Genomic DNA, 13,623 nt, shown 5'->3' with positions numbered 1-13,623 from the left:
CCAAATTTTGCACACACACTCCCTGGATGACAACGATGTACCTCTGCCCCAAATTTTCCAGAACGGCCTGTTATAGCGCCACCAGGATTCCGATCTTAGAAAAACAATTTTCTTGATATTACTCCTCCAGATTCTGTCCAAAAATCCTGCAAATCGTTACACACTATCTCTATAGTCATGTGTTCAATACAGATCTGTCCGATATTTCATATTCCATCCTAATTGGCCAACATTGGCTTTCAAAGTTTGCAAGATTGGCCCATTTTGAACAAAAAGCCTCAAATCATGAACGCAGCGTGCAATTTACGTGAAATCTTTCACAGTTCCTACTAGGCTGAGGAATATATCCCACCCTTTTCACATTGGCTTGTTATAGCACCACCGACAGGTGGATTTTTGCAAAACACATTTTTGGAACAAAATGCGTGAAATCTTTCACAGTTCCTACTAGGCTGAGGAATATATCCCACCCTTTTCACATTGGCTTGTTATAGCACCACCGACAGGTGGATTTTTGCAAAATACATTTTTGGAACAAAATGCCTCAAATCATCCAATTGCCATCAAAGACGTAAGAAGAAATGGCACCCTTTTCACATAGGCTTATTATAGCGCCACCAGGAGGCCACAACCTGGCCTGCCCTGGTGGAGACCTGTGCCCAGAGTAGGGGTGCAACGGTTCAGTTAGACCACGGTTCGGTTCGAACCTCGGTATGGGGGCCACGGTTTCGGTTCGGTTTCGGTACAGTAAAAAAAAATACCCCCTTGTGAAGTGATCCCCAGGAACGCGCCCTACTGTACCCTCTACTGTACTGTACTGTACTAGTGTCACTGTACTGGCACACACGAAATCATCATATATACAGTTAATAATGTGCGTGTGTGTTAGGTTGTGCACAGGTGGTGAAAAACAACCACGCTGTTTTCATGCTCATACCCAGCCAGGCAGTGGCTTGCACCCTTGCTTGCACCACTCAAAAAAGTTTATTTATAGCATTTTCTTTTCTTCTCTTTTTTTAGCATATATTATTTTATTAGGCATTTCTGCCTTTTCATTATTTTAAAGGGGGAAAAATACCTTATATTGCTATTTTAATGTGCCTCATCATTATTTTCAAGGGGAAATAAATGCACCTATGCGCTCACACGGGGCATTAAGCACATGCAGGAAAGAGGAGAGGAGAGTGCCTCCTGGGAGGGGAGTCATTCACAGTGAATGCGTCGTGTCTCAGAAAAATAGCCTACAAAAGTTTACAATAAGTCTACATGAGGATTTAAGGATATTATGCTTATATTATTAGAAGAAGGGCTTCTATCTACAGTCATGGATTGGACATGGGAGTATTTTGTTGGTACTTTTCTGACGGAATGAATGTCCTGCTGCGGGTTGTTTATGCTCTCACTCTCCCTCTTAATTAGCACTCAAACAGCGAGTGCAGATGCAGAATCAGATCTGAACAAACTTACAAACGACCGTGCTTAGAAGCCTGTTGGCGCGAGGTTACTCCGCTGTGTGTGTCTCTGTGTATGACGAATGACGATCAATAATTATTCCAAGAACGACGTTTAAAGACGAGTGCTGGATTCTCCTCATCATGCCGTCTCTCTCTCTGTGTGTGTGTGTGTGTGTGTGTGTGTGTGTGTGTAGGGGGTGGGCCGACAGAGTGCTACACTTCTGTGACCGAAAGAGTGCTAGACTTCTTAGTAGGACGGTGTGTGACCGATAGAGTGCTAGACTTCTAAGTAGGCCAGTGTGTGACCGAGAAATACATTCTTCGCAGCTGTAATAAATGAATTAATGCAAACCGAAATAGCGCGGTTCATTAGAGCGCATTGAACCGTGTATGTGGAACCGAACGGTTCGGTTTTCGGTTGAAAACCGTTGCACCCCTAGCCCAGAGGGGCACTTTTTCTGCCATATATATATTTCAATCGTTACAATTGAAACGGGCCTCTAGCCTCCAGGTAACCTGACGCTGCCAGATGAGGGCGGTATTGAGGAAACATATTCCCCAACACAACACTCATCTGGGACTTCCGACAGAGTTGAGCCTGAGACAGATCAGCTTCGTACCGAACCAATCAGCGTGAGCTAAAGGCGGGATATGTGCAAAAGCGGATGTGACGGTATATAGAAGCTGCTGTGTTGTTGTAGTTGTTTCACTTATTCACTAGTCAACATGGCCGCTACCATGAGCGATATGACGATAGAAGCTGCAATAACATCAGTTATTTCTCAACTGGACAATATTTCTTCGTTGAAAGAAGAGCAAAGTATGGCACTGAAGGCTTTTTTGCGTGGAAAAGATGTTTTTGCGCTCCTCCCGACTGGCTTCGGCAAGAGTTTAATTTACCAACTAGCTCCACTGGTAGTGAAAGAACTGGGGACGCCGAAGCCTATATTGATCGTCGTTTCTCCTTTGACTGCCCTCGTAGCAGATCAAATCAAAGAGGCTACGAATCTTGGACTCTATGCTGCGCAACTCGTAGATAATGCAGCACACGCCGACATCCTCGACGGCCGATGTCAGCTGGTCTTTGGCAGCCCGGAATCTTGGTTACTTAGCGATAAATGGCGTGATATGCTTTCATCACAAGTGTATCGTGAAAACCTACTTGGCATTGTCGTCGATGAAGTTCACGTCGCATACAAATGGTAAGCTAAACACCGTTAAATGGCTGTATAGTGTAATTGTTACACTACACATTAAACTGTAAAACAAAACAGTAACAGAGCAGCGTGTTTCTAAATACGGCTACAGTAGTTCCAAGACGAAGTGTTGTAACATTTATGTCAAATATTATATTGTAAACAATAAGCTAACACACACAAACAGACCAAATGTTAAACAGATCTTACTGTTACTGTATTGCTGTAATGCAACTATGCACGTTACTATTGCTGCTACCTAGACTCAATTTAGGATGTCTTTTTCTTTCAACCAGGGGGCTGGGAGCAAACGGGAAGCCAGCCTTCAGAGAAGCCTTTTCCAGGCTGAATGAACTAAGATCCCTAGTCAAAGAAGGTGAGTTTTGAAACACAGTAATGCTACATGATTAATTAATATCAATCCAGAAAAGGGGCATTGATTGTGTTTGGAAGGGGGGCTGCATTGTGCTGCTAACTGAGGGGGGAATGTTGGGGGGGCTGTTTCTTTTGTGTGTGCATTGGGCTGGCAACCTGGTTAGGTTAATCCCCCTTTTTTTAAGGTTAGGGGGAGGGCTGTGTTGTGCTGGCAACTTGGGGAGGATAAACCCCCTCTATAGCCTGATTAGGGGGAGGGGTGTATACACTACAGGAGCAGATCATAGAAGTTGGTGCTGTCCAAGTATAGTTATTTGTCATTTAAAGAAAATACATTATGATATATGGAAACGTCAGTCTTTAGCTGAAGCTACCGATAACATAAATAACCTAATTATTTCCCCTTTACAACGCTATAGAAAGTGTAGCATACAGTTCTTCATTAATTCTTGTTTGCTGATACATGTGCACTTGTCTTTCAGGTTTACCTGTGTTAGCGTTGACAGCATCGGCTGATAACAAGAACAGAGGCCGTGTGACCAGGATGCTGGATATGGAGGAGGCAACTCTCGTGACTGTTAGCCCAAACAGGAGAAACATCAGACTGGGACTGATTCGGGTTCCTGCCGATAACTTGAACTGTATGGACTGGGTGGTAAAGGAGGTCAAAGATAAGGGTCTATCAATGTCTCCCATTATAATCTATTGCAGAGCACTGAAGTCACTTGGGAGAGTGTTCACCTATCTTAAAGCAGAATTGGGAGAAGATGCTTGGGTTAACAAAGACCAGGATCAGAAGGCTGAGAACCACCTTATAGGAATCTTCCACAGCAATACACTGTCAAAGTACAAAGACAGAGTTTTGGCCTCCTTTAGTGGAGAGGGGAGCTGCAGAGTGGTTGTTGCAACAACAGCTCTTGGGATGGGCTTGAATTTCCCTAATGTTTCTCATGTTCTAATGTATGGTTTGCCAGAGGATGTTGAAGACATTGTTCAAAAAGTTGGAAGGGCTGGCAGAAATGGGTTGCAGTCACATGCAATTTTGTATGCTATCAAAAAACCTGAAAGGGCTGGTCCAGAAGTGAAAGAACTGATACACACTGGCACTAAGAGCTGCTTTAGAAAAGCACTGTACAGTCATTTTGAAAACCAGCCAACAAGTGTAGAGCCAGGGCATGTCTGCTGCAGCTATTGCCACTCTGTATGTTCATGTGCAGGTGAAGAGTGTTACGAGCCTATCCCCAAACATGAGGTAATAGAACAAGATGTTGCCATGCAAGGGAAATGTCGAGTGGTAACACAAGAGGACAAATCTCTTATCCGGGAAATGTTAGAGGAGTATATGGTTTGTTTAGAAAAAGACACAGCACATGTCTACACTAGCAAGTCAGCATGTACTGGTTTCAGTGCTGAGCTCATAGATGCAGTAGTAGAACACGGCACACACATATTTGACTTGTCCTACATTCTTAGAAACCTTCCTGTATTCAGAAAAAAACATGCAAGAGAAATTCTGCTAATCATCAATGAAGTCTTTGGTGACATTGACGATGTAGAGCCTTATCAAGAGGATAGCTTCACTGAGCCAGACATCAATTATACAGGCTATTTTGATGAAGATGAGGACGACTTTGAGATGGGAACACAGCACAGCAGCTCAGAATCGTCTGACGAATAAGCAGTTGGCCATTAAAGGCTATTATAAGATTCAGATTGGTTGTCAACTCGAGCTGTGGAATATTCAGTTGACTGAATGCTCATGATTAAAATGGTTTTGTATGTAATTTGAACATAAAAGTTATTAAAAGTTTGTCACTTCAAAAAATCTGGTGTTTATTTTCCAGGTATGCAAATTTCACTTTGATTAAGAACCGTTTATCACAAAATAAGTAAAAATGTACATCTGTCCTGGTACTGTATGTCACCCTTTTCACTATGCATGATGACTCTCAAATTGATTGTTTCAAATCATTCGGCTAGAGGCATTGATCAATTTGCAATTTAACACATGGGATCCAGCTTTGATACTTTAGAAACATGTTATGTAGTTTTACAAAGTAAACATGAACAAGTGAGGCAAATGAAAAATGTATTTATAAAAACAGTAAATGCTATAGTTGAGCATACTTAGGTAGGGGAAAATCACAACAATATATATAACAGGATCATAAAAACAATACGTGCGTAGCCTATATTCAATAAGGTCCCAACTATGCATTCTCATATCCTTTTCAAGTACCCTTTGTTAAGTGCAAATTCGAGATACATATTTTCTTACATCCTGCAATGTGTGGTGACAAATGAGAAAAATAAGATGCCCTTGGTCAATTCAATTCAATTTTATTATAGTGTCAAATCACAAGTTGTCTCAAGACACTTTACAACCAACAAAGATCCACCCAGAGCAAGCAATATTGCGACAATGGTAACGAAAAACTCCACTTTAGGAAGAAACGTCAGGCAGAACCCGACTCTAGGGTGGGCGGCCATCTGCCTCGACCGTGTCGGAGGGGGGGGGGTAGAGAGAGAGAGAGATAGACAGAGAGAAAAAAAGACAGAGAAATAGGCAGGTGGGATCCGTGGAGTGGTCTGGTCCACATCGGGTCCAGGTCACACTTCTGGTGGGCTCCATGAAGAGGCCTGATCCACGGTCACACTCGGCAGTCATTGATGAATATAAACAGTGAATTATTGCACAATTTTTGGCTACTTGGCAGCAGTTATTGCAGACTTTTATAGCACAATCAGATATACGTTATCTAAAGTGTATCGTGGGCATGTTTAAAGACTACAAGGCTATATTATTGACTGACTCAGACTCAGTAAAACGCTTTAACGCTGAAAGGAGAGTTTGGTGAACACAGGCAGGAATGACTTCCTGTGGTGCTAGGAGCCAGTTGCAGTCTCACTAAGTTCAAACTCACCATAGCTATAGCTTAACCCATTCAAACCGGGAACCGTGTAACCACTTTATAATCGATATTTTATACTTTGGCTATTCAAAAATAGCAGATATACAAGTTTATAGCGTGGCACTCGCTGCCGTGCTATGAGCTTGTAGATCTGCTATTTTTGAATAGCCAAATAAATCTAAAAATTACAGATTATTTCCCGGTCTAAATGGGTTGCATGGCTTTTAAAAAGCAACATTTTTCTCAATAACATTACTGGATTTAACACAAAAAACCCTGAGATTATTTTTGCCGTTTTTGCATACTTAAAAATGCGTTGCGACAGTGCAGACTTGTTGTTGCTGTGGAAGGCCCTGTCGTTGCTGGGTAGGGGTGGAAGCCATGTAATGATGACTGGCTGTGGCATCTACTGCGGCTGCAGAGGGAGAGAAATGGGGGGGGTCATAAAAAAATGGTCATGTTTGTCAATGGAAGACAAAGGCTTCATTCAAGCTGAAGCTGTTATTAGCTGAGGGTATGTGTATCCACTGAGGTTGATACGGGATTAGTGAATAAAGTGTAAACATGTTTTACTGTTATGATTACATGGATGGTGACATTAAAACTGAACCTTTGATGAAAATATTGTTCAGACGGCATAGTGAAAACAAGGCAACACACGGGGCAGTATGAATAGTGTTGAAATATGAATTGCATACCCCATAGCTGAGTGGTTACTGAGCCCGCCTGGGAAGCCAGAGCCCTTGGTTGACCCAGCTGTAGAGCCGTTACTGCTGTGAATATGCAGAGTTGTGCTGGATTGGAGCAGATATTCTTGGGGGAACCATGATGGACGTCGCTACTGCGTAGGATTCCAGGCCAGGCAATGTGTCGATGTGCGTTTCCTTGAGCAAGACTCTTCTAGGATGTGTAAAAAGAAGAGGATGAATTTCACCTTTGTGCATATATATATATATATATACACATACATATATATAATAATGTGACAAAAATAAGACCCCAAAAGGAGTGGGGACTATACCAGTATTCTATTCTATCTATGCGTGCAAGAGGGGAAACGTTGTTTTCGGGATGTTGGAGAGTTGGCTCTTGTGTGTTCTTGGGCAGGCTCTCTGGACCAGGGGGTGACGTCATCGAGGTGCAGCGACGGACCTGTGAAGTGTGTGGGTTTTGAAAAGGTGGAGCAAAACATTTGGAAAATAGTTAACAAGGCTCTTTGATTCAGAATATGTACAGTATATATAAAACAGAACACTTTTCTTATTTTTTTACCACAACTTGTTCACGTTGGAAAACTGACAGTTGTAGTGTAAGTCATTTAATACTTACATGGGTGGAGGCCTTTGACATTGTGTCTGAAAATTGGTGAGGGATGTGACTAGCCACTACAGCAGATATGGGCTTGGATCTCAGGACCAGGAAGGGAGTTCCCAATGTCACAGTCCATGGTATAAAGTTGGTTTTGAAAAGGTGGAGCGGGAGGGAGAGAAAAATAATTCTCAGTTCGCGGTGTTGTCTGTGTCCCACACTTATGTAGTCGGAAGTAAGTCTCTGAGTCTATGCTGTCATTGTTCAAATAGGGACACCCTTCCACTCCTTCAGCTTTGACCTCATCCAACTGCACACCTCGCTGTGCTTCAGTTTTGCAAGCAGGTTTCTGTTGAACTTGGGGAAGGCTGTGAACTGTCTGCCTGGTTGGTTTTTGAACAGCTCGGCCTCTCTGAGAACCTCAACAAGTGCTAGAATGTCGTCAGTCTGGTCACGGGCATGATGGATGCCGCTGGACTTCGATACGTCCAGCTCAGTGTCTGTGATGTCCATCATGTCCTTCAGAACCCCAATGGACTTGCTGATCCTGTCTGCTGCTTTCTCAGTCATGTTTGGGCCTGTGCGCTTAAGGAACGATTTCAAGAAATTGTTAAGGTGTTCCAGATGCAAATCAAGAGAAATATTCTTGCCCTTCCCTCCGCTCCCATTCCAGAACCTGTTCCAGGTCAGACTGTGTGCTAGGCGAGGGGAGAGAGTGGCGTTGACCTGCACGGTCAGCAGGAGTGTACTGTAGGAGTATTGGGTATGACCATAGGCCTTGTAGAATAGCAATGCTACAGAGTACATCCTCAGTAACCTCTCTCCATCTCCCTCCTTCACTGCATCCTGCATGTTGGACAGCATGAAGCCAAAGCTGAGTCTTGCTTCTGTGTGCTGTCGTTTGTGGTCCACGGAACTAGGCATGACTGGCTCTGGCACACTCATTGTAGGCACAGTTAAGCCGTGAATTTTATGCTCGTGGTTCTCCCTGGCCTTGCTGTACTTGTAGGTTTTGGGACAACTTGGCATGCGGCATTGGAGCTCCTTCCCCAGTAGAGGACGATCACTGGCACATTGTCGGATACCGGTCACAGTGTCTGAGATGTCATTAAACATGACAAACCGGTCCACAATTTGGGTCACGGCTTTATGCAACCAGCTCCTTTTCACATCTGGTGAGCCAGACCTGATGTCCTTGGGGATGAAGTCCTCTGGCACATCTGTTGAGACATATTTAAATGAACAAGAATTACTATAACGTAGTTGTGGAAGCAATAGAAAAGTAAAAAGAGCCATGACATTTAAACTACAATTCAAAAAAGAAATTGAGATGCCCAGGAAATTTGCATCAGCCAAGTGCTGGTGAAATGGGAAAGTTGACGATAGATTTCAAACACAAAAATTATAAAATCTACTACAGAGTGTCTGGCGAATAGGAGTTTTATCTGAAATGTGTCTGACAAAAGAATAGATATCCTTGTCAAACATTTTCACATTCATAATTGAAATGTTTTGAAATAATATATAATAATGTCGACAACTACTATGTGACCATAATCAGTGACAATCAATTGTGTACCTGTGACATTGTTCAGTCCAAAGTGCTCCATTGTGGCAGCCAGGAACAGAGCAGCAGTGTCCTTTTTCACCATGTCTTTATATGCGTTGAACGCAGCATGAGGACCTTTTTTTGCATTGCTGCAACTGCAAAAAAATATGAGAAGTAAAAAAAGGGGAAGGAGGCAAAGAATAATAATTGCTGAGGATGATGACGACATTTAGGGGATCACCAGACAAAATCGTGGTGGCAGGAGTTACTTAACAGTTACAGGACCCACATATATTAGTAAAGTATTACATAATGATAACAAACAATGACAATATTAACAGAATTAACAACAATTAGTTAATTACTTGTATACCACTTTTCAATAATTCAAAGCGGCTACAAAGTACACTATAAGGAGACAATGTTAGTCAAACAAACAGTTGACAAAACATGAGACAGACAGACAGCAGTGGATGGGAAAGGAGTTAGACTTGGGGGTATAGAAAAGGCAAGTTTAGGTGGATCTGGGGGACTGGGAGGGTAAGATGGGTTAAAGGTTGTCAGTGAAGTCGGTATGGGGCTGTATAGTCGATTGAAAGGTTGAAATCACATGAACACAAACACACATAAATATATACAGACAATACAAACACAAACCGGGTCATCGCTCATGAAGTCAGAAATCATCAGTCGTCAGTCGTTAGTAGTCAGCCCCCCCTCCCCTCCCCCCAGCAGTACCAAGCCTGAATTCATGCTGGCTGGACTGGATTTCCCCAGGCGCTAAAGAGCACAGTAAGTCGTAATGATAAAGTACCAAGCCGTAATTCATGGTGGCTGGAGTTCATCACAAAGAACATCTCTGCAAAAGATTTGGAAAATAGTTAACAAGGCTCTTAGAATCAGAATATGTATATATAAAAACAGAACAGAACACTTTGAACATTTCTTTTTTACCTCAACCTGTTCATATTTGAAAACAGTGTCCCATGATCTCTGGCTGAATCCTCCTTGTAAAAGACCAGATGATAGATCTAAAATCCAAATGATGTTGTAGTACAGTAAGCAAACAATTTCATTTAGGAGGAAATATTATTGTCATGATAATTAGCATGATAGCATAGATAAGTCAAGTTAGTCCAAACTTTGTTTTCAGGGGAAGTGGTACAGTAATTGGCTGCTAGTCCATACTGTTGTGAATAAACTGTTTGAGGTCAAACATTGAGTGAGTTCACCCACCTCAAACAGGTTCCGGATTGCATGCCAATCCTCAAACTTGAAGACAAGGCCTTCCAGTCTGTCTTCCCTGCTCTCTCCTTCGGCATAGGACAACTGGATGTTCCGACTGTTCCCCTCTGTCAGTCTGTCCCCACCTACAAAAACACTTTCCAGTCCATGTGGGGCCTTTGGCACATACCTACATGAAACATCAAGTAGACTTACTAGATTTATCAAAACCCTTCCCTTCAGATGCATATGTAAGTAAATTATATATTTTCCTTATTTCAAAACTTAATAAGGCCTGTGGGGCACCTGCAGCATGTAATCAAACAAACTCTCGTCGCATATGGGCTTGGATCTCAGGACCAGGAAGGGAGTTCCCAATGTCATAGTCCATAATTGGCTGAGTTGGCTTGTCCCTGCTGAGATGGGTTATGGGCACTCTGTCTTCTACAGCCATGTGGTGAACCCAGTGGATGGATTTGTTTGCTTGCCTGGTAGACTGGTGGTGTGGGCGGATGAAGAAATCCAGATTGTCAAATATGATGGAATATGTGGGTGGTGGTGTTGGTTGTGATCGTCCTAGCGGCAAGACACTGCCGGCCAGAACAGCACCTCCCTGCGCAGCGATGGTGTTCTCCATGGTGCTTTGGGTGGTTTCATCTGTATAACACACACACACACACACACAGAATAAAAATGTGTTAACACATAAATGGACTCATAACATTAAAGGATAAACACTTATGCAGCGACAAAATAAACAATGATCAACAAAAAGAATAGCCCTTCTAACCTGAGAAGACAGACAGATCAAAGCTGAGGATAGCTTCATCCAGGTCCCTTGCACTCGCTGTGTCACTCAGTGGGCTTGTTTCAGCAGCCATAGCACCTCCGCCTTCAGCAGTGTCTGTGAAGCTGATTTGCTCCACTCTGTCGGTAGTGATTTCACTTGCTACTTTCAGTAGGTGAAATTCCTGGCCGCAGGTCTTTGCCAATTCGGTGAGCTTTTTCACAGCGTTGGTGTGCGTTGTGGTTATACCCAGTTTGCTGAGCCTTTTAAAAACTGCCTTCTTTGCCCCTCCATACAGTAGAACACTGTCCACATAATATGCAAAGGCTGACAAGCGTGGTTCCCTGCCTCTCAGAGCTATTGCAGCAGCAGCACAGGTGACATGGGGAGACTGTTTGGTGATTTGATTAAATATAGAAAATATGAAAGGTGACGTAGACTGGAGATCTGACAGCAACTGGGCGAATGAAAATGCCTTCAAATCATCTGCCGATGACCGCCACAACATACAACCCTGGGAGGGACTACACAGTTTTTTGCTCTCATCCTCTATCAATTGTAGGAGATTGTTCTTAAGTTCTCCAAACAGTTCTTGGTGTCTGACAATCAGATTGGCTGCTGTTGTCCAATTCTCCAAGGTGAGGTGTTCGACAATCCCTGCTGTGTAGTTGTCACACACTGTTGTTCTACCCCTGATAGTAACCTGAAAGAAAAACAAAGGGGGTTATTATTAAATAATCATAACTGTGACTATGCATTTCTAAAGATAATGGATCATGATCTGATTTATGATTATTGGCCTAATACGTGCTCACTTAAAAGGAATTATAATCATTATTTTTGTTACTCTCAATGCACTGAGACAGAAAACTGATACAAACCATGACAACAAAGCTGAACAGAGGCCAACATAAATATTTGCTACTATGCACAGATATAGATATACAGTACAGTAACAGTATATAAAAATCCAGTATCAGTATATAAACTGTGCAAATAAGACAATATTGCAGCATGCAAAGATGCTGGAATAAATATGCAATTTATTCGTGTGCAATTAGTTTAAATTATACACACAAGAGGTAGGTGGTAAGTCCCACTGTATATTAGAATGTCGGTTAGGGAGGGAGAATGGCTGTTTGGTGTTACAGGTCTATTTCATGTATTGTATCATGTATCTATGTATTGTTTCTGACACCATGTGACTCATTTAACATCTGCCTGTCTTCACACCTCCCCCCTCTGTAGGTAGAGTTGGAGGGAGGATGGGCTGTGAGATGTAAAGGGAGATTAGACCCTGCCAGATAACCAAGATAAAATATGTCACATTATAGTAGCATCAGCCAAATATTATGTCCATGGAGAGGGAATATTAGCTAATGACAGCCTGCCTAGTCACATTTCCTTTGAAAAGTCATTAACCAGTGTAGTATATTTTAAAAGCTGTGAGTTACCAGGCCTGCTTGGAAGAGATTCGTGAAGTAAGTGAGAACAGGCAGGATTGGGGGGACAGCCCCCCCCCCCCCCCCCCCCCCCCCAGCCTGCTGTTATTTGAGACCCTTTCAAAGCTCATGCCCTGAGCCAAGTGTGCTTATCAGATCAAAAGATGAGCAGTGGTTCTCAACCTGATTTTTTCAATCGACAGTGCAAGTGACAATTTAGAACTTTCAAGACCTTTTTAATATCTATTTTTGTTTTACCATTACTGCATCAAAAGTATTCAACAAACTATACTATACAAACTGGTCAAACATTGGCCAAATTGTCAAATGATATAAGAAAGAGGCAAAACATTGAAAATAGCCAAACTACAAGCTCACACGTTATGAGCTTGTAGATCAGCTATTTTCACAATATTTATCTAGGGTGTCCCTAGTTCAAATATGATTATTTTGGGGGGTCACGGCCTGAAAAGCAATGTTCAGTCATTAATGTTAAGATGGTTATATTTTTTTAATGAACTGCTATAGAATGAGCATATGTATACAATTGCAGCAGCGCAGCTGGATTAGCGCGAGTTGGCAGCATTAGGTTAGACACAATTAGAAATAGTTTCACAATATGAATTTACCTCTAATAGGCTTCGCCGTACGGGCATCCCAGTTGATGGTTTAGACAGCCTACGAGAAGGGGTTGTTGGGGAATCAGTCGATGTAGGGGTGTAAGTGTGAGATGGAGTGCGAGGTTTTTTAATCCGCCGTGGTGTTTTAGAAGGCGTAGGCTCTCTGTAACGTTTATCTGTCCTCGGTCCAGTTTCCTCAGGTGGCGTCCGTGGTTCTGCTGTAGCCGTTTCTGCTGTAGCGGTAGCCGTTTCTGCAGGTCTTCTGTCTTTGTCCTCTTTTTGCCAGCGCCGGAAAATGGGATAAACGACTTCCATTCTTTGAAGCAATGTAATACATGGCTTACACATCCGAGACGATACGGCGGGGTCTTTAAACAGTGTTAAACCTAACGCTATCAGGCGTTCGTTAACACTTTTTACAGGCTTAGTACTAACAAATATATTCTTTGAATTCGTAATAGTACCTTTTATGCGCAGATTGGCGTTACAAAAACGACACAAATCTCCGACATCCATGATAACTTTTTTAGCAACAAGTTGTTCTGTGAAATGCAGTGGACTACATGTTTACATCCTGTAGTCGCATCCAAACAAACGTCACGTAGACACGTCAATATGATTGGTTGTGTTTGCACGCCCACACGGTGATAGACATCCAATCATCTACCAAGTATCTTGAAAAAAAGGAACAGCCCCGTCATTGAATTTGCTTCCGCGATCCCAGATCCAAATAAGCTGTGAAACAAATTTGTGTAG

At 42.5% G+C, this 13,623-nt stretch overlaps 2 protein-coding genes and 1 long non-coding RNA gene across 4 annotated transcripts; 1 reads left to right on the top strand and 2 right to left on the bottom strand.

The window, feature by feature from the left end:
• Positions 1-2,200: 2,200 nt before the first annotated feature.
• On the top strand, positions 2,201-4,744 carry LOC308335187. Its single transcript, XR_013965995.1, has 3 exons — positions 2,201-2,656; positions 2,947-3,026; positions 3,508-4,744. It is a non-coding gene; the product is annotated as an uncharacterized lncRNA (long non-coding RNA).
• A 605-nt stretch (positions 4,745-5,349) lies between these two features.
• Positions 5,350-10,179, bottom strand: LOC308335607 (uncharacterized protein). Of its 2 annotated transcripts, none has more exons than XM_080792704.1 (8): positions 10,031-10,179; positions 9,749-9,825; positions 9,609-9,653; positions 8,825-8,949; positions 7,267-8,465; positions 6,959-7,089; positions 6,636-6,837; positions 5,350-6,352 (listed from the first exon to the last, which is right to left on the bottom strand). In XM_080792704.1, the coding sequence occupies exons 4-5, from the start codon at positions 8,895-8,897 to the stop codon at positions 7,510-7,512; spliced, it is 1,029 nt and encodes a 342-aa protein (XP_080648830.1). In that variant the 5' UTR covers positions 8,898-8,949; positions 9,609-9,653; positions 9,749-9,825; positions 10,031-10,179; the 3' UTR covers positions 5,350-6,352; positions 6,636-6,837; positions 6,959-7,089; positions 7,267-7,509. The 2 variants fall into 2 exon arrangements, with proteins under 2 accessions (XP_080648830.1, XP_080648831.1); XM_080792705.1 differs by having other exon boundaries at positions 6,636-6,834.
• A 158-nt stretch (positions 10,180-10,337) lies between these two features.
• On the bottom strand, positions 10,338-13,411 carry LOC308335855 (uncharacterized protein; the record flags this gene model as incomplete). The annotated part of the gene is made up of 3 exons (XM_080793073.1): positions 12,877-13,411; positions 10,809-11,508; positions 10,338-10,675 (listed from the first exon to the last, which is right to left on the bottom strand). Exons 1-3 carry the CDS (start codon positions 13,381-13,383, stop codon positions 10,338-10,340), a joined length of 1,545 nt encoding a protein of 514 aa, XP_080649199.1. The 5' UTR covers positions 13,384-13,411.
• Between the last annotated feature and the right edge of the window lie 212 nt (positions 13,412-13,623).

Source organism: Protomyctophum bolini, assembly GCF_963924005.1.
Source record: "Protomyctophum bolini genome assembly, chromosome: 20".
NCBI classification, from domain to species: domain Eukaryota; kingdom Metazoa; phylum Chordata; class Actinopteri; order Myctophiformes; family Myctophidae; genus Protomyctophum; species Protomyctophum bolini.
Note: the sequence above shows the minus strand (reverse complement) of the source record. Positions and strands in the feature narration are given on the sequence as shown.

Bases quoted from the DNA above. Each gene is read 5' to 3' on its own strand.
- LOC308335607 (XM_080792704.1), bottom strand. From the start codon at position 8,897: ATGGTGAAAAAGGACACTGCTGCTCTGTTCCTGGCTGCCACAATGGAG. The intron at 8,466-8,824 runs GTACACAATTGA...ATGTCTCAACAG, and splicing joins TGGACTGAACAATGTCACAG to ATGTGCCAGAGGACTTCATC.